Source organism: Brassica napus, chromosome A6, assembly GCF_020379485.1.
Source record: "Brassica napus cultivar Da-Ae chromosome A6, Da-Ae, whole genome shotgun sequence".
NCBI classification, from domain to species: domain Eukaryota; kingdom Viridiplantae; phylum Streptophyta; class Magnoliopsida; order Brassicales; family Brassicaceae; genus Brassica; species Brassica napus.
This window is the reverse complement of record NC_063439.1, coordinates 28,737,050-28,759,726: the sequence shown is the minus strand read 5'-3', so window position 1 is coordinate 28,759,726 and position 22,677 is coordinate 28,737,050. Positions and strand designations below refer to the sequence as shown.

Sequence of the window (22,677 nt, the reverse complement as noted above, 5' to 3'; positions counted from 1 at the left end):
AAAAACGTTATGGACCTCCATATTGTAAGATTTGTTCTGGATTTATTTGGAGTCAAACTTACTGCTGCATCTATAAGGAACATTCAAATTCCAATCCAACGCAGGCGAAGCAGGCCTAAAGAATTTTACCTACTATTCTTGAGAGTTTAAGTAAGATCCGTCTACCGTGTTAACGGTTGTGTTTACAAAAAATGTTGTTACAAAAGATTTAAAACATTCTGATTTAAATTGGCCTAACAATACAATTATATTCATAAGCCTTAAATTGCATGAACCCCACCACACAACAAATATTGACTCTTATAACCCACCTCTCTCCATGTTTCTTATAAATATCTTCATATCCCCAATTATTTGATTCCAAGACTATATAGTATTTTAAGGGTCGCACAGAAAAAAAAAAGACTATCGTATCTTACTCATCGATGTACAAATAATAGTACAAACAAAATATGAACCAGCGTTGAAAAAAATGTTATCACTTCTTTCCGGCGCACATCAAATCCGATAGATAGACGTAACCTAAACGATTAAGATAGCCTATGTTTTTAGACAAACAAAAAACTAGCGTTGAAAAACAATGTACAATATGCTCGAGTTTTTCGTGTGAATGATATTTTCGTTAACAATAGACGTAACCTAAACGATTAAGATAGCTTGTGTCAAAAAAAAAAAAAAAACGATTAAGATAGCCGATGTTTTTAGAACAAATAATGACATGTCTTTTTTTGTTTGCTGAATATAAATCACAGAAAACGGAAACGTGTTAGTTGATTCATAATATTATTTGTGCAAAACAAATATTACAAGATATAGATGCTCGTGGGAATTGGTCAATTGGATAATGGAAAGGCGTAATTAAGGGTGTAAATCACGTGGATTAAGTCTTTTTCATATTAGAAGTGGTCGTGTTTCCACTTATATACGGAAACTGAACAACGCCAATATATATGAACGGAAACTTAGGTTTCGAATTCTAACATGATTCTAATATAATAATATTTTGTACATGGAAATGTTTTCACTTATCTAAATGTGTGGCAAACATATTTACCAGAGTAATACCAAGTGGAACTTTGTTCTTCAACGCACATAACTAACTTCATAAACAATCCTGCCAGGATTATCCTGGATCATAAATTAAGGGGTAAGACTAAATGTTTTTTTTTGCTTGCGAGGTATTGGTGCATGATATTTCCTAACATAATGTTCTATTTAGTATGTGTGTTCTTGATATTAGCTTGGCAAATGCAAATGCCGTTGGTCGCACGTCTAAACTTTGGAATATTAACTTTTTATATAAAAACGAACATAATATTAACTTTGTAGTGAATATGTCAGGCTGGAATATGTTCAACAACTTTGAAAAAAGAAAATGAAGAAGAAAATTTTCAACGAGTTTAGCCACACACATATTTACTGAGCAAATGTAAATCTAATCTCCGAAGAAAAAGTTGTACATATTTACGAATTAACAGTACAAAAGATTAATTAAATTTGCTTGGCAAAAGAGAGAAAATAATGAAATTTGTAGGTTTCACTAACCCACATTATACAAATATTTTTGGATAGGTCGAAGCTGACCCTACATCTCTCTCGCTTATCTTTGAATTTAAATACAAAAAATTAGATGGAGCGACAATTCCGCCGATGGTAGCACGTGGTTTCTAGTACATCCGTTAGATGATAAGACAGACATACATATGGGGACCCAGTTATATTATTTCCATTATTGGACTCACGACGATACGTGGCGAATTCTATGAATTAAAGAGAGAGAGGTCATATCGGACGAGAATCGAATTTTGACATGTAGGGAACAATGTATTTCACTCCTTATATACAAACGAAAATTAACAAGCTTACAAGTGCGGATAAATAATCAAAACCTCACTAGGAGGATGGGTGATCAACATGATCGTACTTTGGTTATGCAATGAGAATGAAACTGTGCATTTTAGCTTTCTGGTAAGTATCCTGTGCACTTTTTATTATTATTATCTAGATCAACCATCATCAAGAATTTTCACAAGACCTTCCACAGACTAGCTAGCAACTTGCATGGAAGAAACAGCTATGATGATACACAGACCGAGCAAGATGAGACTACTTGTAGAAAGATTAGAGACAAAAGTTGTAATAGATGGATCCATTGGACTCCGGTATCGTTCCTGCCGTGAAATGCCATTCAAAGACAAAGGAATGCCTGAGCAAAACGTGCCAAAGCTGCTCAACGATTCTTGGGTGGGAGAGAGAGAGAGAGAGAGAGAGAGAGAGAGAGGATAGACTGAAGAATTTATTAATGCCATTCGACAGGATCATATAAAAAAAACATCCTGTTTTTAGTTGCAGAGTTGCGATTTTGTGATCAATCAGTTGAGACTTTGCTAAAATAAAATATGACATCATTCACTGGACTGTTTACAATTACATAAACACGAAACCAAGTCAAAACAATACTACTAAACATTTGGTATTAGCTGAACTATATAGACAACAAAAACAACAATGAGCCTAAGCTTCATTCTTTCATCCCATTTTTGAACCTAATTGTTAAAAAAACGAAGAAGAAAAAAGGGATGAAGAGAGAAACACACCTGATTTAACATAGTGGTTCATAAATCTCGGCTACTTGATAATGATGTAGCGATTCGTGCCATGCCTAGCCCAATAGTCCTTGAGATCAACCGGAGAGGAGAGGTCGTGCCCTTCTCCAGCTAAACGGCTAAGTAACCTGGAGAAGACGTTTCCACTCATTTTTCTACCGCCTATTCGAGAATGCCGCTTGTTTGGCATCTGCGGGAGCGGATACTGAGACAAAGTGGTTGTGCAGCAAGACGATTGCCACCCGCCATTTCCCCATTTGTAACACTGACGAGCAGTCCCGGTGCAAGTGCACATGGGCACTGGCATTGTCGTCTCATCGAACGTGACAAGGTTTAACCCCACATCGTTACAGTCCCAATCCTTTCTGCATTTCTTCCCAGGAGAAGCAAGCTGACGGTTCAGATCTTCGCCGCCAGCTTTCTTTCTCTTGCGATCTTTCTTCCTTTTGGTGTTGGGTGGTTCATGTGGAATGGTTGACAATGGGGAAGGGTTGGGCAAGTGGGTTTCTTCAGTGAAACAGGTTTGGTAGCCACCACGCTTTGCGCAATCCAAAATGTAGTTGAGATGGTTTTCACGGTGTTGAAGAGCAGTTAAGGCATTTTCCCTCTCCATGATAGCATTATCTCTCTCAGAGATAGCTAAGTCCCGTTGCTGAAGGGCTTCATCCCGAGCGGCTAAAGCTTCCTGCTTAGCAGCCAAGGCCTCGTTTCTTTCCTTGACGGCAGCGTCCCTCTCGGCAAGGATGGACATGATCTTCTTATTCATGACGAGAGCATTATGTTGCTCCTTGATCTGATGCTGAGGCATCATATTTCACTGCAGCTTAGCTCCTGAGGGATAAGAAGAACAATAGGAGCAAAAAAACGATATCAAACATTGAGAATGAAGAGTAAAAGACAATGAAAAGATATCAATAACAGAAAGCAGCAGAGCAGTAATGAAGAATGCTATTAACACATGCAGGGGAAGGTGGTTTTGCAGAATGAATGAGAGCTCACAGTTGTTTACTAAGTGGAAAAGCAAAAGAATCCAAATGTAGACTTGAATCTAAGCACTTTACTTCAAAAACCATAGTTAAGCATCTGATTAGAATGTAGTGTTACCAAAAAATCCTCACTCATCACTAGTCGTAAGCAGCTATAGAATAAAATTCACTATTACAATTGAAAATCACCATCCTCTACATCCCAAATGAGTCACTCACTCTCCAGGATATATGAGCAGAGAAGAGTTCGAATTTCAAGTTGAGAGCTCCCAGAATAACCCTATTTCGAAGAAAAATAAAAGTAGGGGGGAAACAATGGGGGGAAAATCAAATTCGAACCCTATAATGTGTGTATATATACATTCGATCTCAATGATCAAGCAGTACGTAACAAGCATGAAAAATAAATAGTAAGAAAATGGATCGAAAGCTTACGGATATCGCAGGAGAAACGAGTAAAGGCAAATCGAGAAAGATCTCGGGAGAGAGAGAGAGAGAGAGAGAGCCCAAGGAGGAAGAAGATAGCTCCACACTTAATTGACAGATATACCCTTTTAGCAGTTTCTAAACAGATACAAGAAGGAAGGTTAATATCGTCTGTCTACAACGTGGGCCGAATAATGAATGAGGCCCATCTTCAGATCCCGACGTGTGCGCTTCTTCTTCGCTGGGTTTTGTAATATATCATCGTCACCAATCTCATTCAACTTCATCGTAATTCAATCTGAGAGAAGAGGAGGAGAAGATCAGATTCGTCGTCGGCGTCATCTTAAGATCGAGAATCATTGGAAATGTCTACATTCAGTGGCGATGAGGCCGCTCCTTTCTTCGGCTTCCTTGGCGCTGCCGCAGCCCTCGTCTTCTCCTGTACATTCCATTCTCTTCTTACGATTTGTTTTTTTTTTTTTTTTACTTTGTGTGTGTGTTCATGATGTCTCTTTCGAAGTTTAGGTTGTGGATCGGCCTTATGAAGTTAACCGATCTGCCTATTCCTCGTATTTTCCCCCCTTGGATTTGATTTGAATTAGCTATATTCAACGAACTATCTGTTTCTTTCCCGGATTCTAGTTTAGGCATTGGATCAGATTCTTGTGATCTGATTTGTTTAGATTTCTAAAGTCATATTGCTCATTGCCGTGGCTGGGAATAAGAGATTTACTTAATTACCATTTAATTGGCTGACTTTCTTTCAATTACTTTTGTAAAACTTTGTGATCTAATATAATAATAGAATATATATATAAGTATCGTGTGTTATTTCCCTGACCGTGGTGGGGTTTACTGGTTGACTAGGCATGGGAGCTGCATACGGGACAGCCAAGAGTGGTGTCGGAGTGGCATCTATGGGTGTTATGAGACCTGAGTTGGTCATGAAGTCTATTGTCCCCGTTGTTATGGCTGGTGTCTTGGGTATCTACGGTTTGATTATTGCTGTGATCATCAGTACCGGGATTAATCCCAAGGCTAAATCTTACTACCTCTTCGACGGATACGCCCATCTCTCTTCTGGTCTCGCTTGTGGTCTTGCTGGTCTTTCCGCTGGAATGGCCATTGGTATCGTTGGTGATGCTGGTGTCAGGTAAATCTAATCAATTCATGGCCTCTCTCTCTCTCGTTTAGCTTTTCTCATTTTGTAATGTATCCCATCCCCCTCGTTTTATAAGCAACTTTTCCCTTTGTTTTGATGGCAGGGCCAATGCTCAGCAGCCAAAGCTTTTCGTTGGAATGATTCTTATCCTCATTTTCGCTGAAGCTCTGGCTCTCTATGGTCTCATCGTCGGTATCATCTTGTCCTCTCGAGCCGGTCAATCCAGAGCCGAATGAGAAGAGAATGCGGTTCTTCTTCTTGGATTCTGCGTTGATTCTTTCTTTGCTTTTTTTCGCGCGTCTTATATTATTTCTCAGGTTAGTAGAGACCGCCAGTGGTTTTGCTACTTCTTAAAAACGTACTGTCTGCACGAAACAAAAACCACACATCACCAAAGTGTTGTTCGTTTTCCACCCTTGTGTTATGTTTGTAATATTCTTCTCTTCCCAGTAAGAGAGACACCCTCTTTTTTATATATATTTTTGTCATTCTAATAAAATCACATAAAACTCAATTTGATTTGTTTACGAAACTCTTCTCTTTGTTTAACTTATTATCAAACTACGATCCGAACTCTCATCCAGAAATGATACGAGCCATACGCACACACAGCTTAATTGGTGTCTGAGCAGATGTACAACAATTGAAATCAGGAGCCCAGGCCCATATTATTTAGTCCACGACACCGACCGTATAGAGTGATGACAAGCGTCGTAACCGTCTATCTGAGAAACTGAATCGAAAAGCGTTTCAGAAACTCTCGAGATTTCCTTCCCGTACAAGTCCGATCACGCGTATAAATAAAGAGATAGATACATGATCAGCTTCCTGAAAAAGCTAGGGTTTTATTCGAGATTGTATGATCAATCGAGTATCAATCGAGAGATGTCTTCCTCCGAAACTAGGGCACAGAAGAAGCAGCCGCCGTCTCCGATCTCTTCCCTCCCCGAAGAAATCTTCGTCGACATCGTAGCGCGCGTCTCTCGATCCTATTACCCGACTCTCTCCCAAGTCTCCAGGCGTTTCCGATCCCTCGTCGCTTCCCCGGAGCTTTACGCGAGACGATCCGTCTTGCAGCGCACGGAGCAATGCATCTACGTCGCCATCTCCAAGGATCAGACCTCTGACATCCACTGGTTCACTCTCTGCATCAAACCCAACGGCGGCGGCGGCACGAGTGATCATCGATTGGTGCATATCCCCTCGCTCCCTCCGATGCCTCTACAAGGCAGCTACGTCGCCGTCGGCTCTAGCATCTTCGTGATGGGCGGATTTCAAGATTGGAGCATCACGTCGAGTGTTTCGCTCATCGATTGCCGATCTCACACGGCGCAGCCTCTCGCCGACATGCCCAAGGCGGTCGCTGGCTCCGTCGCGCAGGTCATCGACGGCAAGATTTATGTAATCGGAGGAGCAAATGGTCACTCGCCGATGAAATCAAGGTCGAGAACGATGATGGAGTTTGATATAGAGACGGAGGTTTGGAAGCTGAAGTCGAGGCTAGATTGGGAGCAAGGCAAAGTGTGGTTTAGTAGTGTGGCCATGGGAGGTAAGATTTACATGCGGACTTGCTACAATAGCTTCGTTTGCGATCCCGTTACCAGTCCAGATCATTTCGTGAAAGACGAGGTTCTGCACTCCAAGGAGTGGTTGGGTTCCTGTGTGGTTGAGGATGTCTTGTTTTACTATGACGTTCGTGGCAAGTGTTTGAGAGCTTATGATCCTAAGCTCAGATCTTGGGGAGTCGTGAATGGTTTGGAAGGTCTATTGCCTCGGGGCTGTTCATGGTCGAAAGCCGCTAGTTATGGAGGTGGGAAAATGGTTCTCTTCATGCAGACGGAAGAGATCTGGTGTGCCGAGATTGCCGTGGAGAGACGACAAGGAGGAGATATTTGGGGTACAGTTGAGTGGTGTGAGGTTGTGCTTGGTGGGAACTTTCGCATTATGGATTGTGTACCTGTAGCTGTTCTGCTCTGATGTTCTTGTGTATACAAAAAAGGATACTAGTATAGTCTCTTGGTGCTTGTATGAATGTGTGCTTTAAAACCTCCCTTGGGATGTGTTTCTCAGACGTGTCAATCTTTGTGTTTGGTGGGCCTATTTTACATTTGTGAATTGACTGAATCTTATACTGAGTGATTCAATACTTATTTGGGTTTATTTTCACACTAACTTTGACAACATATGCTGAATGAAAATCGCTAAGACATGATCAGGTAGAAGAGATGAACTTTTTAATACTGTTTGGATGAGACAGATGTAAATAGTTTATTGTAAAATTCAAGTTTTTGTTTATGTAATCATATAAAAATTTAGGCTTAATGAAGATTGGATATGAAGGAATGTTGACATGCTTTAGAACTGCATTCGCAGCAACAAGCACCGCCATAACTATATGCTCGACAAACCCCTCCTTTGGGGAACCCCATAGACTTGCATTTTGCATCGCATACCAATGTTAATGTACACCCGTCCTTCATACATTTGTAATATTGTCCTAATTGTTACATAAACACACATAAACAATACATTTACATACCAAAATCACCAGTTTAATATACAAAATGGAATTTTTGTGCTGTTCGAACAAAATAAATATGTCACCTGAAATCGTAGGCAAAAGGATGAGAGCAAACACCATTAAGAATGGTAATTGAAGAAATGAAAACTTCTTTGCTGCCATTACTTATAGCTTTTAGGAGATGCTGCAACTATTAGCTAAGATTCTGTGCTTTGTTAAGAGAACTAAACCACACGTATATATATACAAATAAATCTTCCATATTATGTAGTGAGTTTTTCCATAAAAGAAATTTGACTGTTGACTGTTTTTTAATTTGACTGTAACTTTGGTCAACAGATTTCATTAGATGTTTCCGTTTTAGATTGTGTTTACATGTTAATTTTAGGTAATTTTTCTATAACAACATAATTTACGGGTACTAATATTGACTGATAAATAAATCAATTACACAATGTTGACTCCTTCAAAATCAAAAGAAGGAAAAAGAGAAGACATAAAAGAAGATATACACACAGCTAGCCTACAAGAAACAGAAAAGTATTAATAATGTCAATGCCGAAAACAGATGGTTAGAAAAGTGAAGGCATGCTTTTCTCCAACTTTGCTATTTCTGAGCTGTAAGAAGGAAGGAGGCGTGAAGGCCAAACCAAACATCTCCTTCATGACTCTGCCTTGTTCAGTGAAGCTCACAAGCTTGGATACAACATCTGCGCTTTCCGCAACATGAGTCCTGTCTTTAGGATTGCTCCAAAGCTCATTCACAAGTTGTAAGCGTCTGCGTTTGGTGTTAACCGATATGCCAAACTTGTGATAGATTCTAGTCCTCTCTTCCTCTGAAAACCTTTTACTCACAAGCTTGCTCAGCATCTTTCTCTCCCTGTGAAGCGCCTTCCGGCTTTACCAAAAAAAAGAAAAGAGTAGTCCTCTTAAAGAAAACTGAATAACCAACAAATGCCATAACGCTCACCAAAACATATTCTAACCTTGAAGACAATGTTGAGGTTTCTCCTCCTTCCGAGGCTTGGTGTTCCTTAGAGAAGCGATCTTTCATGAACAAAAGTCTTCTCAGCTCAACTCCAATGTAGATTGAATCAGCCTCATCATCTCCTTTGAAGAGCAAGTAGAAGTATGTTCTATGCACCAAAGAGACGTTACAGGTTTGCCATAGCTCCAGAATCTCTTTCCGCTGTCTCTCAAAGTCCCCGTCTACACCAAGAAGCTCCCTCCCCATTGTACCAGCAACCTCAGCAGCATTCGAGACCTAAATGAAAAAAAAAACTTGAAAATATGATCCAAGAAGAATCCATTAGTATAGTAATATGTTTTGGGAACATTACCTGGCCGCCATGAAGATCAGCCATCTCCTGAAGACCATTAAAGAAAGTGCGGACGCTAGTGATACCGCCTTCTTCCCCCAAGGGAATGCTCTGAACCCCTGTGGAACTGCTCCCACAAGAAGAAGAAATAGAAGAATCATTCTCTAAATCAGGCAACACAATCTCTGGTCTTCCGAGGAAGTCTGCCCCAGGTGGACTGCTCGTGCTTGGAACTGTCTCTATGTGGTTAAGCCTTCTCAACTTCACGTTTTGGCCTAAAACGTTTGAAGGTTTTTCTGCTCTTTCCTCTTTGAGGTTGCTATTGGCTGATTCCTCAATCTCAATGCATTGAACTTCTCTGTAATATCCATCTGATGGATCTTCTGAACGCGTAGGCAGATCTTCATTGAGATCATCATCCTGCCCTCTCCTGTCTAAATCGACCATGCCTGAGACTGAACCATCCTCCAACTTCAACAGTGTAACAACAGAAACATGAGGTTTAGCAGAAACGATATAGAAATGTAATTGGGAAAGAGCCAGTAGTAGTAATATATACCTTTGAGGCCTCAAGACGGGAGTGAGCAAGATCCCTCTCTTTTCTCAACTCTTCAATCTGCTTTTCCATCTTCATCACATTACAACCTTCATTATCATTAACCCCTAAACTAAACTAAAACCCCCAACAGTTACAAAACCAGCCAATCTCATACCTTTTGTATCAGAACATCTTTCTTCCTGGCCGTCGCTGCGCAATCACAGTTAGAGGCAGCGTTTCTCAGCTCGGTCTGGAGCCTCGTAAGCTCACATTGTAGTTGCTTCAGAAGAGCCTTGTCTGACATGACAACATTGACGCGCGCCTTTGTGGTAACTTCCTTAGCACAGGAGGCAAACGAGAGAGTGTTCTTGGTCAGCTCTACATGACTCCTTGCGGGGCTTAGAGTGCAGACGATGGCTGTTCTAGCAGTACCCCCCAAGCATGGCTGTAGTATTCGTGTGAGCTTGGAGTCTCTAAAGTTGATGTGCCCTCCTTGTCTTCCCTTACTATATTAGATCAGATCACCCAGTGGTTTTGATTACTGTTAATACTACTAAGCATGCCAAAGTAATTTATTGTTTACAAACCTAAGTTTACGGATCACTGTGCCAAGAGCAAGCAGACTTCGGTTGATATGGCAGCCTTCCTTGAGTCTTGCACCCCCACCTGACATCGTTTGTGATGCACGCTCGCTTCCCGCCAGATCTATGAAACTCTGCCCACATAAAAGAAGATGTATATGAACTTAGGATCCAACATTAAAAAAAAAAAAAAAAAGAACGGTTTGTTTGGATGAGAACATACATACCACACTAGCCATAAGGGTGGTGGAGTTTTCTTTGCCTAACAACTCACGTACACAGCTTTCAACTGTCTATAAAATATAAGGCTAAGTAAGAGGGAGAGAGACAGAGATGAATATTTTGTAGCTTAAAACCAGTGATAGAAGACTAACCAGTTTGATAATTTGATGAGATCTTGAACTTCTCTCATTCAACCAAGTTTCGCCAATCTTACGCTGTGCTGCTAAGTAATAAGACACATGAAAAGTTTACTTTTCTGAATAACATTCTGAGTTTCAAGCTCAATACTATCAAAGTGATTTTTTTGACTTTTGAGTATTAAACCTTGACATATCGAAAGAAGCTCCTTCAGATGATTATAGTCTCGCAGAGTTTCCTCTGTAGCCTTTTCAACCACCGTCCCTTTTCTAATATAAAAGCACAGAAAGAAATAACAAGATGGAGGCGAGTCAGCCAGATTTACAAACTAAAAGCGTTCTGTTCAGTAAACAAAAAAATGAACTTTAAAATGTACCTCAGGATCGTCACGTAGCCTCAGAGATGTGCCATCCGAGTTAAGCAGATCACGTATGGTCTCATTGTAGATCTCTATAGCTGAAAGTTTCACTGAAAAGGCCCTTTCTTCATGCTACACACATCATCCATATCTTCATATTAGTATTGGTGCAATTAGATATTTACCATTATCTTGGTTTAAAAAAAAAAAAACTGATGCAGTGAGGCATGAACACCTGAAAGATATAGTCGAAAATGTCAGCCACAGCAAGCTCAGTAATACCAGTCATGGTGTATGTCTTTCCACTACTCGTCTGGCCGTATGCGAAAATACTACCTGCACCAGTCATTTGAAGATGTTGAGCATAGATGGGTTCATAGATGTGTGCATGCATCAGCAAAATAATGGGCGCCAAGGGAGCTCACAGTTGATTCCTTTGACAACCGATAGTGCGATTTCCTTGGTTCCATCCTCGTAAACTCGCCTGGTGGGACATTCACCTCCGTATACTCTGTCTTATCACCCAAAAGAAAACGAACAGGAAATGGTTATTTCAGTCAACATAACAGATGAAAGGTCAGGTTATATTTAAGTTCATATAAACGGCTGTGATGCTGCTATCTCTTTGTTTGTAGAACAAGTAAGAGAGAGAGAGAGAGAGTAGAGCTATATTGTTCTAGTTACCAAATGAATATGTAGTTGGAATATTTGAGCCTTGGCGCAAGGTGTTTCTGTACATAATGGTGGTATCATTGATACATTCCCAGTCCGTAGCTTCGTTAGCTGCAATCTCTTTCTTGTTTAGAGGCCTCAATCTCACCAGAACCAGTATCTTCTCTTCTCGGTCCACAGACATGTGTGCCTTTTCCATCTTCTTCAGCAAGTGCTACTATATGATGATCACCATTGGTTTTGATCTCAGTGTGTAACCAGAGCAACCTCGTTTCCCTCCCTGAAACAGAATACTTTTGAGATAAAGACCAGAGGGGCCCCTTATTTTTGGTAACCAACACAAGATCATAAATAATCGGCAAAACTCAGTGATTAAAACATGGAACATGCCTCTAAGATGAAAAGCCTTATGCCGTCAAAAAGTATTAAATGAAAAGCTTTATTTTGTTGGTGCTGAAAGAGAAAGAAGAAGTCATTCAATGAACCAAACATTATTTTGTTGTGCTTAAAGAGAAAGAAAGAAAAATGAAAGCATTCAATGAACCAAACACAAGAAATAAGAGAAGACTTTCTTTGTTTATTACAAAATACAGTTAATTTCTGTTATGGTCACCCACTAACTATGCTTGAAGACTAAAAAGTCACAAAATATCAGTCTAAAAACAATGTCTTAATCGAAAAATAAGTCCCAACAACAAAAAAAACACTTGTCTCTCTTTCTCTAAAATGCATATCTTCTAAAGTCTAAAAAGTGACTTGTATTAGGACACGCAAAATCAAAACATAAACGCGGACAACTTATAGTTCTGTGGTATTCACCAACTTATAATTCGACTTTTAAAATGTTGTTGCCTACTTCAGTAAGAAACTTATAACCACTCTTGAAACGAAAACTTGTAAGCAACTAAACATTACTTATAATAGCCACCAGATTTTCCTTTTAATCTGTGCTTTGTTAAGAGAACTAACCACATATATATAAATACAAATAGTCAATAGATCTTCCATATTATGTAATGAGGTTTTCCATAACAGAATTTGACTGTAACTCTTTTTTTTCTTAATTTGAGTGCAACTTTGGTCAACAGATTTTATTAGATGGTGGGACATTCAAACGAATAGGTATGCATGCTCCTTCAAAATCAACAGATTCCATTTGACTGTAAAACAATGTTGGCTGGCACCTTCAAAATCAAAAGACAAACAAATGAAAAAGAAAGGACACAAAGAAGACATACACACTGCTACAAGAAACGCAAGAGTATAATAATGTCAGTGCCAAAAATACAAAGATGGTTAGAAAAGTGGAGGCAAGCTTTTTCTCCAACCATGAGCTTTCTGAGATGTCAACAAGGAAGGAGACGTGGAAGCCAGACCAAACATCTCCTTCATGGCTTTGCCTTGTTCAGTTAACTTCACAAGCTTGGATACAACATCTGCACTTTCCGCAACCTGGGTCATGTCCTTGGGATTGCTCCACAGCTTGTTCACAAGTTGTAAACGCCTGCGTTTCGAGTTAACCGCAATCCCAAATTTGTGATAGATTCTTGTCATCTCTTCTTCTGAAAACCTTTTCCTCACAAGCTTGCTCAGCATCTTTCTCTCCTTGTGAAGCGCCTTCAGGCTTTACCAAAAAAGAAAAGACTAGTCCCCTTAAACAAAACTGAAACAACCAAACAATTGCTCAAATACCAAAAGAAGTATCTAACCTTGAAGACAATGTTAAGGTTTCTCCTCCATCCGAGGCTTGTTTTCCCTGAGAGAAGCGATCTTTAATAAACAAAAGTCTTCTCAGCTCAACTCCAATGTAGACTGAATCAGCCTCATCTCCTTTGAAGAGCAGGTAAAAATATGTTCTACGCACCAAAGAGGCGTTACAGCTTTGCCATAGCTCCAGAATCTCTTGCCGCTTTCTCTCAAAGTCCCCGTCCACACCAAGGTCCTTTTCCATTTTACCAGAAGCCTCAGCATTAGAGACCTTAAATGAAAACAGAAAAAAAGTTGTAAATGAATCGTAAGAATAAATCGATTAGTATTTATTTATAAATGTTTATGAAGTTACCTCTTGATGACGCTTAGACATCTCCTTAAGCCCATCAACGAAAGTCTGGAAAGTAGAGATACCTCCTTCTTCTCCCAAGGGCGTTGGGATGCCATTGGAATTGCTCCCGTAAGAAGAAGACATAGAATCACTCCTCGACACACTACTAGAAACCAACTCTAACTCAGGAAACTCAATCTTGTGACTCTCTTGTCTTTCTGCCCCTGGTATGGTATCTCTGTGGTTCACGTTTTGGACTACACTCCTTTCATCATCAGCATGATCCTCATTATGGCCTACAACGTTTTTAGTTTCTTCTTTCTCGTCTTTGGGGTTGTTATTACTAAAGACTGTGGCCGTTTCCTCAATCTCAATGCACTGGACTTCTCTACAGTATTCATCTGATGGATCTTGTGAACGCATAGGCAGCTCTTCATTGATATCATCATCATCATCGTCGTCAGATATGAAACTCCTTGTGTCTAATAAATTGACCATGCCTGATGTGTCTGATACTGAACCATCATCTTCCCACTTGTCTGTGTGGTTGCCAAAGTAAGGAGTTCCAGACTTTCAAACAGAAGCAAGCACATTTTAGCTCAAATGCCGTTTAGAATCCTAATGTAGCTTAATGTGTGGGGAAGAGCCAAGAGATACCTTTAACGCCTGATGATGGTGTTCAATAATTCTCATGAAATCTTCAAGCCTGGACTCAGCAATATCCCTCTGCTTTCTCAACTTTGCCATCTTCTTTTCCATCTGCAATCACATTAAACCTTCACTAATTAGTATTAAGTCCTTAAACCCCCACGGCCCCACACAGTTACAAAACAAGCCTCAAAAGGAAATCAATGAAAGCCATTCTGAGTCAAAAAACCTTTTGTATTTGCACATCTTTCTTCCTCACTGTTATCGCACAATCACATTTTGAGGCATGTGACATGATCAAGGTTACCTTTCTTCACGCTGTAGTAGTTGCTTCGAACCTCGTTTTCCTGAAACTGTTCAAGAAAATTAACTTTAGACCTCTAAAGATTGAAGTTTTTACTTCTGAAAAGAAGTTCAAATAGCAGAATACTTTTGAGAAGAGACCAAAAGGGCCCCTTATATACTAACTAACACAGCCATAAATAGTTGGCAAAACTCAAAGACTTATGAGAGATCTCACCAAACCAAAACTAAGAGATTAAAACATGAAACATGGCTATACATAAAAGGAAAAGCTTCGTGTTGTTCTGCTGCAAGAGTACAAAAACTGGAATCATTCTATGAAATAAACACACGAGACAAGAAGAGAAGACTTTGCTTGTTATTATAATAGTATTACTTAGGAGTTGGTTAACCGACTCTTTCTGTTAAATGGTCACCCATTACGCTTCCACGAAGCCACGTTTTACCAATCTTTAACATTGTTTAGTCGAAAAAGAGATCAGACAACACAAAAAGTCATGACCACACCTCTTGAAAAGTTACTTGGATTATCTATATATTATAATAGGACACGTTCTATAGTTTTGCACTTGTGTTTGTCAATTGCACCAACCGTATTTTCAAGCATCATTAGAAAATGCACATGTCATTTCTTGGTTCAGATTACTAAAAGATTATTTCCTGTTTATATATGCAAAGAGGTCTTTTATTACCTTTGTGGATTTGTCTTCTTCCCCACGCCAAAACCGCCTTATCACTCCTCCTATGCTCTGATCTGCAACAGAGCTCTTTTTCGCTTAGGGGTGACTTGTTAATGACTGTTTTGCCTTTAAATTTTTTATTGGGATAGCTTAAACACCTTACCACCATGTGGGCCTCTCTACTTTTTTGCGTAGAGCCCATCTTGCCAGCGACATTTCTCTTCAGCCCATAATGCCTACTAATGTTATAAATGAGCTTGCTTACCAAATTGCCTTACTTATCCTGAATTTGTCATTTACTAAATTTGGGCTTACTTATCTTTTTACTAGCATTTTACGTATTTAAGAAATGGATTTAAACCAAACTAAATGGATATATTGTTGCCATATTGGGTATTAACTCTATGTTGTCCAATGTTTCAAGTGAATCCCAACATTAACAAATGATTATACTGTTACGCAACAATTATAGTACAAGGTAGCTCATGTTTCCATACTTATCAGTTTCTTGTTTGGTGTTCTTCTTGGCATCATCTGCTTTGGATGCTCTCTGTTTATTAGTAAGATGTGAGATTGTGTAAACATGCGGGTGGAATTATAACTTATAAATCATAGATGTATAGGTATATATGACGATATTCAGAGGCGGGGTAAGCTATTGTATATACTGATGGAATGCGAAGATGTTTAACAGAAGAAAATAGAATAAATAATCGGATTATTATGGAGATTCATTGGAAAAGAATAAAGAAGTGAGAAAAAATCTGAAGCAAATCTAACATAACTATTAATAGATCATAGCCAAATCCGAATATAGGTAAAAGGAGAACTTTGAAGGAAGACCACAAGAAAGAAGACTTATGAGAGTTGCTTGCAACTACTTCTCGACCACCAATTTTTTTTTAAAATGGCTGGTGACATTTGGCCCACCCACCTTCTTGTCCTTTTTTTTTCATTTCCTCTTGTGGCTCTCATTTTTTTTTGGATTAATAAACTTGTTAAAGAAATTAGCCACAAGTCGTAAATATATTGCACCACCGTTACCTTTAACACAAGTTGAGATCAAATATCCATCATTCACGTAATTATAAAGTATGAATTGCGCACATAATAATAATGAATGACAATATCAGAGAGAGAGAGTGACATTCACCCACACCTAAACTAAAAAGAAGGAAACACAAGGAGGAGTTTGATTAAGGGAGACACATCAATGACCTGCCCGAGCCAGACTAGTCTTCTGTGTTCACGATTAGGGTCCGCGTCTAGCAATAGTCGACATCATCATCTCTGTCTTTTAAATGGAATTTTATCCATTCAAAAATACTATCACCATTATTTTCTGGGCAATTGTCAATAATAGCACCTTTTGAAGTTTATGTCACAAAAATAGTACTAGAAGGAGAAAGTCACAAAAATGACATTCATTAAAGGGTAAAATATCCATAATACCCTTGGTTTAAAATTAAATAAACAAACAAAAATAAATATAAATAAATAAAATAAAAATAAAAAAAATAAATTTTTTTTTTATAGTTTCAGATTATATTTTTCAGATTCAAAATTTTTATAATTTTTTTTTGAATTTTTTTTTTCGAATTTTTTTTTTTATTTTTTTTTTAATTTTCTTTTTATAATTTAAAAATACTTTTTGAAACTGTTTTTAAAATTTTTATTTTTATTTTAGTATTTATTTTTTATAAAATTTTAAACCCTAATTCCAAAACCCCACCCCCTTAACTCTAAACCCTAAGGTTTGAATTAATTAACCCAAGGGGTATAAATGTATATTTACTTCTTTAATGAAACCTATTTTTGTGACTTTGAGCCTTGAGTGCTAATTTGGGAACAAAAACTTGGTTTGGTGTTATCTTAGTCTTTTTCTCTTATTTTCTGCTGACGAACATTTGTTGTTAAGTTAGGCGCGCTTACTATTTTCGTAATGACTCGAGAGAGAGTAAGTAAACAGTGATTAAAGCGCGAGTAAAGGATATATGATGGTGTAGGCGCGTGGGATTTGATTCGTCTCTCCTCCATCGTAGAAAAGATTTTAAAAGGAGTGAAAGAGGCATAATAATAATCTTTTTCTTTCTCTTCCTTCTTCATCTTCATCCTTGATTGATTGATACCAACCAACCCTTAATCTACACAACGACGTTCTAAATTTAATCAGATTTCTACTTAGTCAGTTGCAATCTCTGGGTTGGGTTGTGTATTGTATTGAAGGGTGAGTGAGGAAAAACAAAGTCTTTGTAAAACTGAAGGATGAGGATTTTGTGTGATGCGTGCGAGAACGCAGCTGCTATCGTCTTCTGCGCCGCCGATGAAGCTGCCCTTTGCCGCGCCTGCGATGAAAAAGTAAAGCCCTTTTCTTTTTGTATCTCTCTCTACTGATAGAAAAATCGAGTCTTTGTTAATCTGGGATTTGCTCAATTGGTTCAGAGCTGTGGCTCATTTTATATAATAAGACTCTCGCTCGTCTCAACGAGTGATTAAAGTTTGCAACTTTTTGTTTTTTTTGTGCTTAGATTTGCTTCTTTAGACTTGTTGAATGAAACAGTGGAAAAGATCAAAGTCTTCTTATGGAAATCCCTACATGGTGCTCTACCAGTAGGAGAACAGTTTGCAATAAGAAACATTCCAGTAACCAGCCGCTGTGCTCGGTGTGATTCAGAAGAGTCAGTGGTCCATCTGCTGTTCAATTGTCCCTATGCAAAGAAAGTCTGGGAGTTAGCACCATCAGCAAGCTATATAAACTCCCTAAGCTTCACCTCCTTCCCTGAGGGCTGGAATAGAGTTAGGAAGATACCTTCTCTACCGCCAACAGGTATCGAAGCAGGTACTTTCTCGGCATGGATCGTGTGGTCAATCTGGTGCTCCAGGAATCAGCTAATTTTCGAGAAGAGAAACTTCTCACCCGAAGAGACAATCCTGAAAGCTATCTCGGATGCTCGTGAATGGATGATGGCACAGCCTCCCCAAAATCCAAACCGATCGAAACCTTTGATCAGACTCGAACCAATCCCTAGAGCTCCCGATCTACGCGTCATCTTCACCGATGCAGCATGGAACCCACTGACGGGAAACGCAGGCTTTGGTTGGATCGTTGATGATCTGGTCTCGCCATCACAATATGCAGCGAATGCGACCTTCGTCTCATCGCCTCTCATGGCAGAAACTCTGGCTGTCCTTAAAGCCATAACCTTTGCTCAATCACGCGGTATGGCCTCGATCCTCATCCTCTCAGACTCCCAAGTTCTCATCAACACAATCAACAGGAGGGAGTTATTGCTTGAGATCTATGGACCGCTCTGTGATATCTACCACCTGCTTCTCTCATTTATGTCGTATGTGTTTAAGTTTATTCCCCGTTCAGAAAACTCTAGAGCAGATTCTGTAGCAAAGCAGGCCCTTTGGGCCATGCAAAACTAAACCCATCTATTGAAGTTTTTAAGTTTGAACAAAAAAAAAAAGACTTGTTGAATTCATGTTTTTAGTTATTACCATAGTGATTCCAAGTATTTGCTGTTGCCATTTCAGTGATTATGCTACTCTATCATGTGCATTGCAGGGAATGTTTGTTTCCAAACTTTGCATTTAGCTTAACTACTCTACTTGTGGAGAAACACCTAATCAAATTTTGCGATTAATCTTTTACTTCATTTACATGATGGGTAAACACTTTTCAGTCCTTCTCGAGAGTCCTTAGCTAATCCCTTTTCTGTTGCAATACCTCTCTGAGTAGTAGCTTCCAATGGGATTCCAAACTCTGTTATGTTTGCAGGTTCATATGTGCAATAAGCTAGCTAGTCGGCATGTACGTGTAGGTTTAGCCGAACCAAGCAATGCCCCCTGCTGCGATATTTGCGAAAATGCACCTGGTATATCATCTCTCTCTCTCTCTTTTCATTGAATTTGCCCCACTCTTTTTTTTTTTTAAATCCTTTTTTTTTGTTTTCTTGGTTCTACTCGGCAGCCTTCTTTTACTGTGAGATAGATGGTAGTTCCCTTTGTCTGCAATGTGACATGGTCGTTCATGTTGGTGGCAAGCGAACACACGGCCGCTTTCTTTTGCTCAGACAGAGAATTGAGGTTTTTTCAATTTAACCTTTCTTTTTTTTATGTTCATGTTTTCAGTTTCTTGATAGAATTGGTCATCTTGTTCTCTTCATGTAGTTTCCAGGGGACAAGCCTAAACCACCAAACAATACGAGAGCCAATTTGCAAAACCAAAGAGTCTCTTCAAATGCCAACGGTGAAGCTAATGGCAAGACTACTGATGACGAAATGATTGATCTCAACTCTAACCCTCAGAGACTTCATGAGCCTTCATCAAATAACCATGTACTTTTAATCTCTCTACGTTACATTACATCTCCCTCTATGTATAATCATTTTTCTTGTCTTGTGAGTTTGTTTTGTTTCTAAAATGAGCAGGGTATCGATGTAAATAACACGAGCAATCACGAGACTCCAGGTGTTGTGCCCTTTAAACGAGAGCCTGACAAGTGATAAAGGTGAGAGTGATAATCTGTTTAAAGAAATGGGAAGCTCATGTTTTTCTTTTTTTTCCTTCTTTTTGATTCCATGATTGTGTTGCAGGGTCTGGTGTTTTTATTGTTGAAGAAAGAAGAAAGGCTTGTTGTCTTTGTTTGTGCATTATCTCTTAGTTTAAAGGAAAGAGCTCACACGAATGTCAAAGCTAACATACCTGAATATTCCGAACAATTTCTTTCTATTTTTTCTCAAATAAAAATCCTTTCGAAAAAATATATATTCACAGATAGATAAGTTCAATATATTAAAGATAGTATGGAGAGGTGGCGAAGTGGATCTCTCGTCATTTTATCGTGGACTATTTCTTGAGAATAATTTTCAATTTTAAATGATCAAAGATAGTAGATAACTTCAATATATTACAAACTTATTAAAAGGAGTAGCTAATGCAAATTCAGCAGAGAAAATAAGTGATTTGACATGATAATAACAACCATACTCGAAAACAAATGTAATTAAAACACTTGCTTCATCTCCTTTCACAGCATCTTCACCTCTTCAACATTGTTGTCTTCAGTAGGTGTAGCCTTTGACGAACATACCCTCCTTAGCCTCTTCAGACTCACCTTCTCCGGTGTATTTTCCGAGCTGAGCCAACGAATTGGCCTTGGCTCGAGTCAAGAGAGTGGTCTGAGCTGCGTTCACGTTCTCAGCTCTGCCTCCCCATGTTTTCAGGCAAGTGTTCTGAAGAGCACGTGCGTAGGAGAAGGACACGTGCCACGGGTTTGGTGCCTGGTTCATCGCGTTCAGGTTCAACGTTGCCTCCAACTCAGACTGTCCTCCGGACAAGAACTGCAGAAAAAAAAACACAAAAAAAACTTAACTTTCACCTCAAGCAACCAAGATCTAGGTTTTCCTCATTTTTTGTAATAAAAAACTCATTTAAAGCTTGCCATGATTCCAGGGACGGCAGGAGGGATTCTGTTGCGGAGGAGCTTAAGGGTGTAGGAGGCAACTTGTTCAGGAGTAGCTCTGTCTTTAGACTCGGCTCCTGGAGTCACCATGCTCGGCTTCAGGAGGATACCTTCAAACATGACATTGTTCTGAGCTAGGTAAAAGAAAACCTCAGCCCACACCTTCTCTGCTACTTCGTAAGTCCTGTCAATGTCGTGTTCTCCATCCAACAAGATCTCTGGCTCCACTATGGGAACCAATCCACTGTCCTGAAACATCACAATTTAGCGTGAGAAATATCATAAAAGAATCCGATTTAACCGGTTTCTTGACGGAGAAGCAACGTGTGTGTTTACTTGTGAAATGGCAGCGTATCGAGCAAGGCCCCAAGCAGCTTCTTTCACAGCGAGAGCAGACGGACCGTTGGGAATGCTCACCACAGTACGCCTAAAATCAAACCATCAAGACAAAAGTCAATAATAAATTCAACCCGAGAGAAAACAGTTTGGGTAGGAAGAGAGAGAGTACTACCATTTGGCGAAACGAGCACCCTGTTGGTAGTAAGCAGCGGTCCGAGAGGATAGACCGTCAAGTCCTTGGCACCATGACTCATTGTTAGATCCAACAAGTGGCACCAAACCCTAATTCCACATATACAAGTTACAACTCTTAAGATTCTTCTAATCAAGCACTACGTTGGTATGGTATTAATTATTATTATAGTATATAATAAGCATGCATTTAATGTAGTGATACCTTGTCGACTTTGATACCGGGGACGATGTTCTGCTCGACTAGGACGTCGACCATTTTCTTGCCTTCGGTGGTAGACTGATAGAGAGTCTCCTCGAACAGGATTGCACCGGAGATGTACTGTCCGAGACCTGGTGCAGAGACAAGCAGTGTCCGGTATGCTTGACGGTTTGCCTCAGTGTTCTCTAGCCCTATCGAGTCCAAACGCTTCCCGCATGTGGCGTTCGACTCGTCCATCGCCAAGATTCCTCGTCCAGGAGACGCAATTGTTTTCTGCTCCCAACACCAAAAACATAATCATATATAAAATTACGTTTTCACTTCTTTTTTTTACAACTATCAGATTTTGTTTGATCGAACTGTATTGTAATTCAAGTTATTTTATACTAATTTTTCTACACAAGAACCAAAAAGAAACTAAAATCAATACCCAATTAATAAAACTCTGAATCATATTTTAGTACTGAGCCTAACAAAAGAGAGAGTAAAAGGTGAAAAAGAACATAATTAGTTAATTAGACTTTCCAATTCAAAAGGTCAAAAGAACAAAGGAACCTTTATGAAACATGCAGATAAGACACGTGGCAAAGAAGAGAATATGTGTGTGGGAGTACTAACCGCTGTCTTAACGAGCTCATCGGCGTAGGAAGAAGCGGCGCGGACGGTAAGGGAGGTGGCGCGGTTGCGTAGGACGACGGCGGCGGAAGAAGGCTGACGGAAGAGAACGCGTTGGCCCTTGACCCACTCAGATTTGTCCAACACTGGAGAAGCCTTGAGGAGTGAGGTTGATGCCATCTTTTTGTTAAATGTTATCTCTTCACTCTTCTCTCTGCCTTTGGTTTGTTTGAGAGACGCACAGTGAATGAGCTTATGATGACACACACCACCTTATCTCTGAGGAGGAGGAGTAACCTCACTCTCCCTCTTTTGGATTTATATTTCTCACTAGATCAGTTATCTGAGGTTCATGTAACCTTGCCAATTACACTCAGCCACGTGGACCGCAATCTTGTATTACTCACAATTCGAGAAAATGCCACGGAGTCGCTGCTTCTTTTATGCCATACCCGTCGTTACATGTTTGCTTGTTTTTTTCTGTCGCAGACTTTCTCTCCTTTGCTTCTGTGTTTGATTTTGTTTCTTTTTCTTGGATCTCTCGAGAGAAAAATGGTCAAGCGGATAGTTTAGCTAAGTCTGCTTTGTTGGCAGCTGAAACCGATGTGGTTGATGGGGTTATTCAACTCCCAACTACCAGACTTTAATTTGAATGTT

At 39.5% G+C, this 22,677-nt stretch overlaps 8 protein-coding genes and 1 long non-coding RNA gene across 15 annotated transcripts; 4 read left to right on the top strand and 5 right to left on the bottom strand.

Annotated features, from left to right (window-relative positions):
- Positions 1 to 741: 741 nt before the first annotated feature.
- On the top strand, positions 742 to 2,412 carry LOC125575779. Its single transcript, XR_007314369.1, has 2 exons — positions 742 to 1,968; positions 2,045 to 2,412. It is a non-coding gene; the product is annotated as an uncharacterized LOC125575779 (long non-coding RNA).
- On the bottom strand, positions 2,361 to 4,159 carry LOC106349486 (protein BASIC PENTACYSTEINE5). The gene is made up of 2 exons (XM_013789458.3): positions 4,028 to 4,159; positions 2,361 to 3,437 (listed from the first exon to the last, which is right to left on the bottom strand). The coding sequence occupies exon 2, from the start codon at positions 3,415 to 3,417 to the stop codon at positions 2,629 to 2,631; it is 789 nt and encodes a 262-aa protein (XP_013644912.1). The 5' UTR covers positions 3,418 to 3,437; positions 4,028 to 4,159; the 3' UTR covers positions 2,361 to 2,628.
- An 87-nt stretch (positions 4,160 to 4,246) lies between these two features.
- On the top strand, positions 4,247 to 5,694 carry LOC106349487 (V-type proton ATPase subunit c1). The gene is made up of 3 exons (XM_013789459.2): positions 4,247 to 4,459; positions 4,886 to 5,171; positions 5,284 to 5,694. The coding sequence occupies exons 1-3, from the start codon at positions 4,384 to 4,386 to the stop codon at positions 5,414 to 5,416; spliced, it is 495 nt and encodes a 164-aa protein (XP_013644913.1). The 5' UTR covers positions 4,247 to 4,383; the 3' UTR covers positions 5,417 to 5,694.
- Positions 5,695 to 5,778: 84 nt separating this feature from the next.
- Positions 5,779 to 7,346, top strand: LOC106349485 (F-box/kelch-repeat protein At4g38940-like). Its single transcript, XM_013789457.3, has one exon. The coding sequence runs from the start codon at positions 5,997 to 5,999 to the stop codon at positions 7,155 to 7,157; it is 1,161 nt and encodes a 386-aa protein (XP_013644911.1). The 5' UTR covers positions 5,779 to 5,996; the 3' UTR covers positions 7,158 to 7,346.
- A 549-nt stretch (positions 7,347 to 7,895) lies between these two features.
- Positions 7,896 to 9,092, bottom strand: LOC125575778 (kinesin-like protein KIN-7F). The gene is made up of 2 exons (XM_048734858.1): positions 8,688 to 9,092; positions 7,896 to 8,599 (listed from the first exon to the last, which is right to left on the bottom strand). The coding sequence occupies exons 1-2, from the start codon at positions 8,933 to 8,935 to the stop codon at positions 8,254 to 8,256; spliced, it is 594 nt and encodes a 197-aa protein (XP_048590815.1). The 5' UTR covers positions 8,936 to 9,092; the 3' UTR covers positions 7,896 to 8,253.
- Positions 9,093 to 9,306: 214 nt separating this feature from the next.
- LOC106350949 (kinesin-like protein KIN-7F) lies at positions 9,307 to 12,335 on the bottom strand. Its single transcript, XM_048734857.1, has 10 exons — positions 11,542 to 12,335; positions 11,283 to 11,372; positions 11,093 to 11,193; positions 10,877 to 10,989; positions 10,686 to 10,768; positions 10,514 to 10,581; positions 10,367 to 10,432; positions 10,146 to 10,273; positions 9,734 to 10,064; positions 9,307 to 9,648 (listed from the first exon to the last, which is right to left on the bottom strand). Exons 1-10 carry the CDS (start codon positions 11,726 to 11,728, stop codon positions 9,523 to 9,525), a joined length of 1,293 nt encoding a protein of 430 aa, XP_048590814.1. The 5' UTR covers positions 11,729 to 12,335; the 3' UTR covers positions 9,307 to 9,522.
- A 258-nt stretch (positions 12,336 to 12,593) lies between these two features.
- Positions 12,594 to 14,864, bottom strand: LOC106352470 (kinesin-like protein KIN-7F). 2 transcript variants are annotated; one of them, XM_013792092.3, is made up of 6 exons: positions 14,739 to 14,864; positions 14,448 to 14,571; positions 14,228 to 14,329; positions 13,592 to 14,140; positions 13,239 to 13,507; positions 12,594 to 13,153 (listed from the first exon to the last, which is right to left on the bottom strand). In XM_013792092.3, the coding sequence occupies exons 2-6, from the start codon at positions 14,511 to 14,513 to the stop codon at positions 12,826 to 12,828; spliced, it is 1,314 nt and encodes a 437-aa protein (XP_013647546.1). In that variant the 5' UTR covers positions 14,514 to 14,571; positions 14,739 to 14,864; the 3' UTR covers positions 12,594 to 12,825. The 2 variants fall into 2 exon arrangements, with proteins under 2 accessions (XP_013647546.1, XP_022544039.1); XM_022688318.2 differs by having other exon boundaries at positions 14,781 to 14,844.
- A 2,240-nt stretch (positions 14,865 to 17,104) lies between these two features.
- LOC106349491 (B-box zinc finger protein 19) lies at positions 17,105 to 20,204 on the top strand. Of its 6 annotated transcripts, none has more exons than XM_048734856.1 (7): positions 17,324 to 17,559; positions 18,773 to 18,875; positions 18,986 to 19,082; positions 19,178 to 19,293; positions 19,378 to 19,545; positions 19,639 to 19,718; positions 19,804 to 20,204. In XM_048734856.1, the coding sequence occupies exons 3-6, from the start codon at positions 18,992 to 18,994 to the stop codon at positions 19,711 to 19,713; spliced, it is 450 nt and encodes a 149-aa protein (XP_048590813.1). In that variant the 5' UTR covers positions 17,324 to 17,559; positions 18,773 to 18,875; positions 18,986 to 18,991; the 3' UTR covers positions 19,714 to 19,718; positions 19,804 to 20,204. The 6 variants fall into 6 exon arrangements, with proteins under 6 accessions (XP_013644917.1, XP_013644915.1, XP_013644916.1 ...); XM_022688051.2 differs by lacking the exon at positions 17,324 to 17,559 and adding an exon at positions 17,730 to 18,548; XM_013789463.3 differs by lacking the exon at positions 18,773 to 18,875 and having other exon boundaries at positions 17,105 to 17,559.
- Positions 20,088 to 22,607, bottom strand: LOC106349490 (fructose-bisphosphate aldolase 2, chloroplastic-like). The gene is made up of 6 exons (XM_013789460.2): positions 22,024 to 22,607; positions 21,409 to 21,678; positions 21,184 to 21,293; positions 21,009 to 21,099; positions 20,652 to 20,921; positions 20,088 to 20,550 (listed from the first exon to the last, which is right to left on the bottom strand). The coding sequence occupies exons 1-6, from the start codon at positions 22,198 to 22,200 to the stop codon at positions 20,272 to 20,274; spliced, it is 1,197 nt and encodes a 398-aa protein (XP_013644914.2). The 5' UTR covers positions 22,201 to 22,607; the 3' UTR covers positions 20,088 to 20,271.
- Between the last annotated feature and the right edge of the window lie 70 nt (positions 22,608 to 22,677).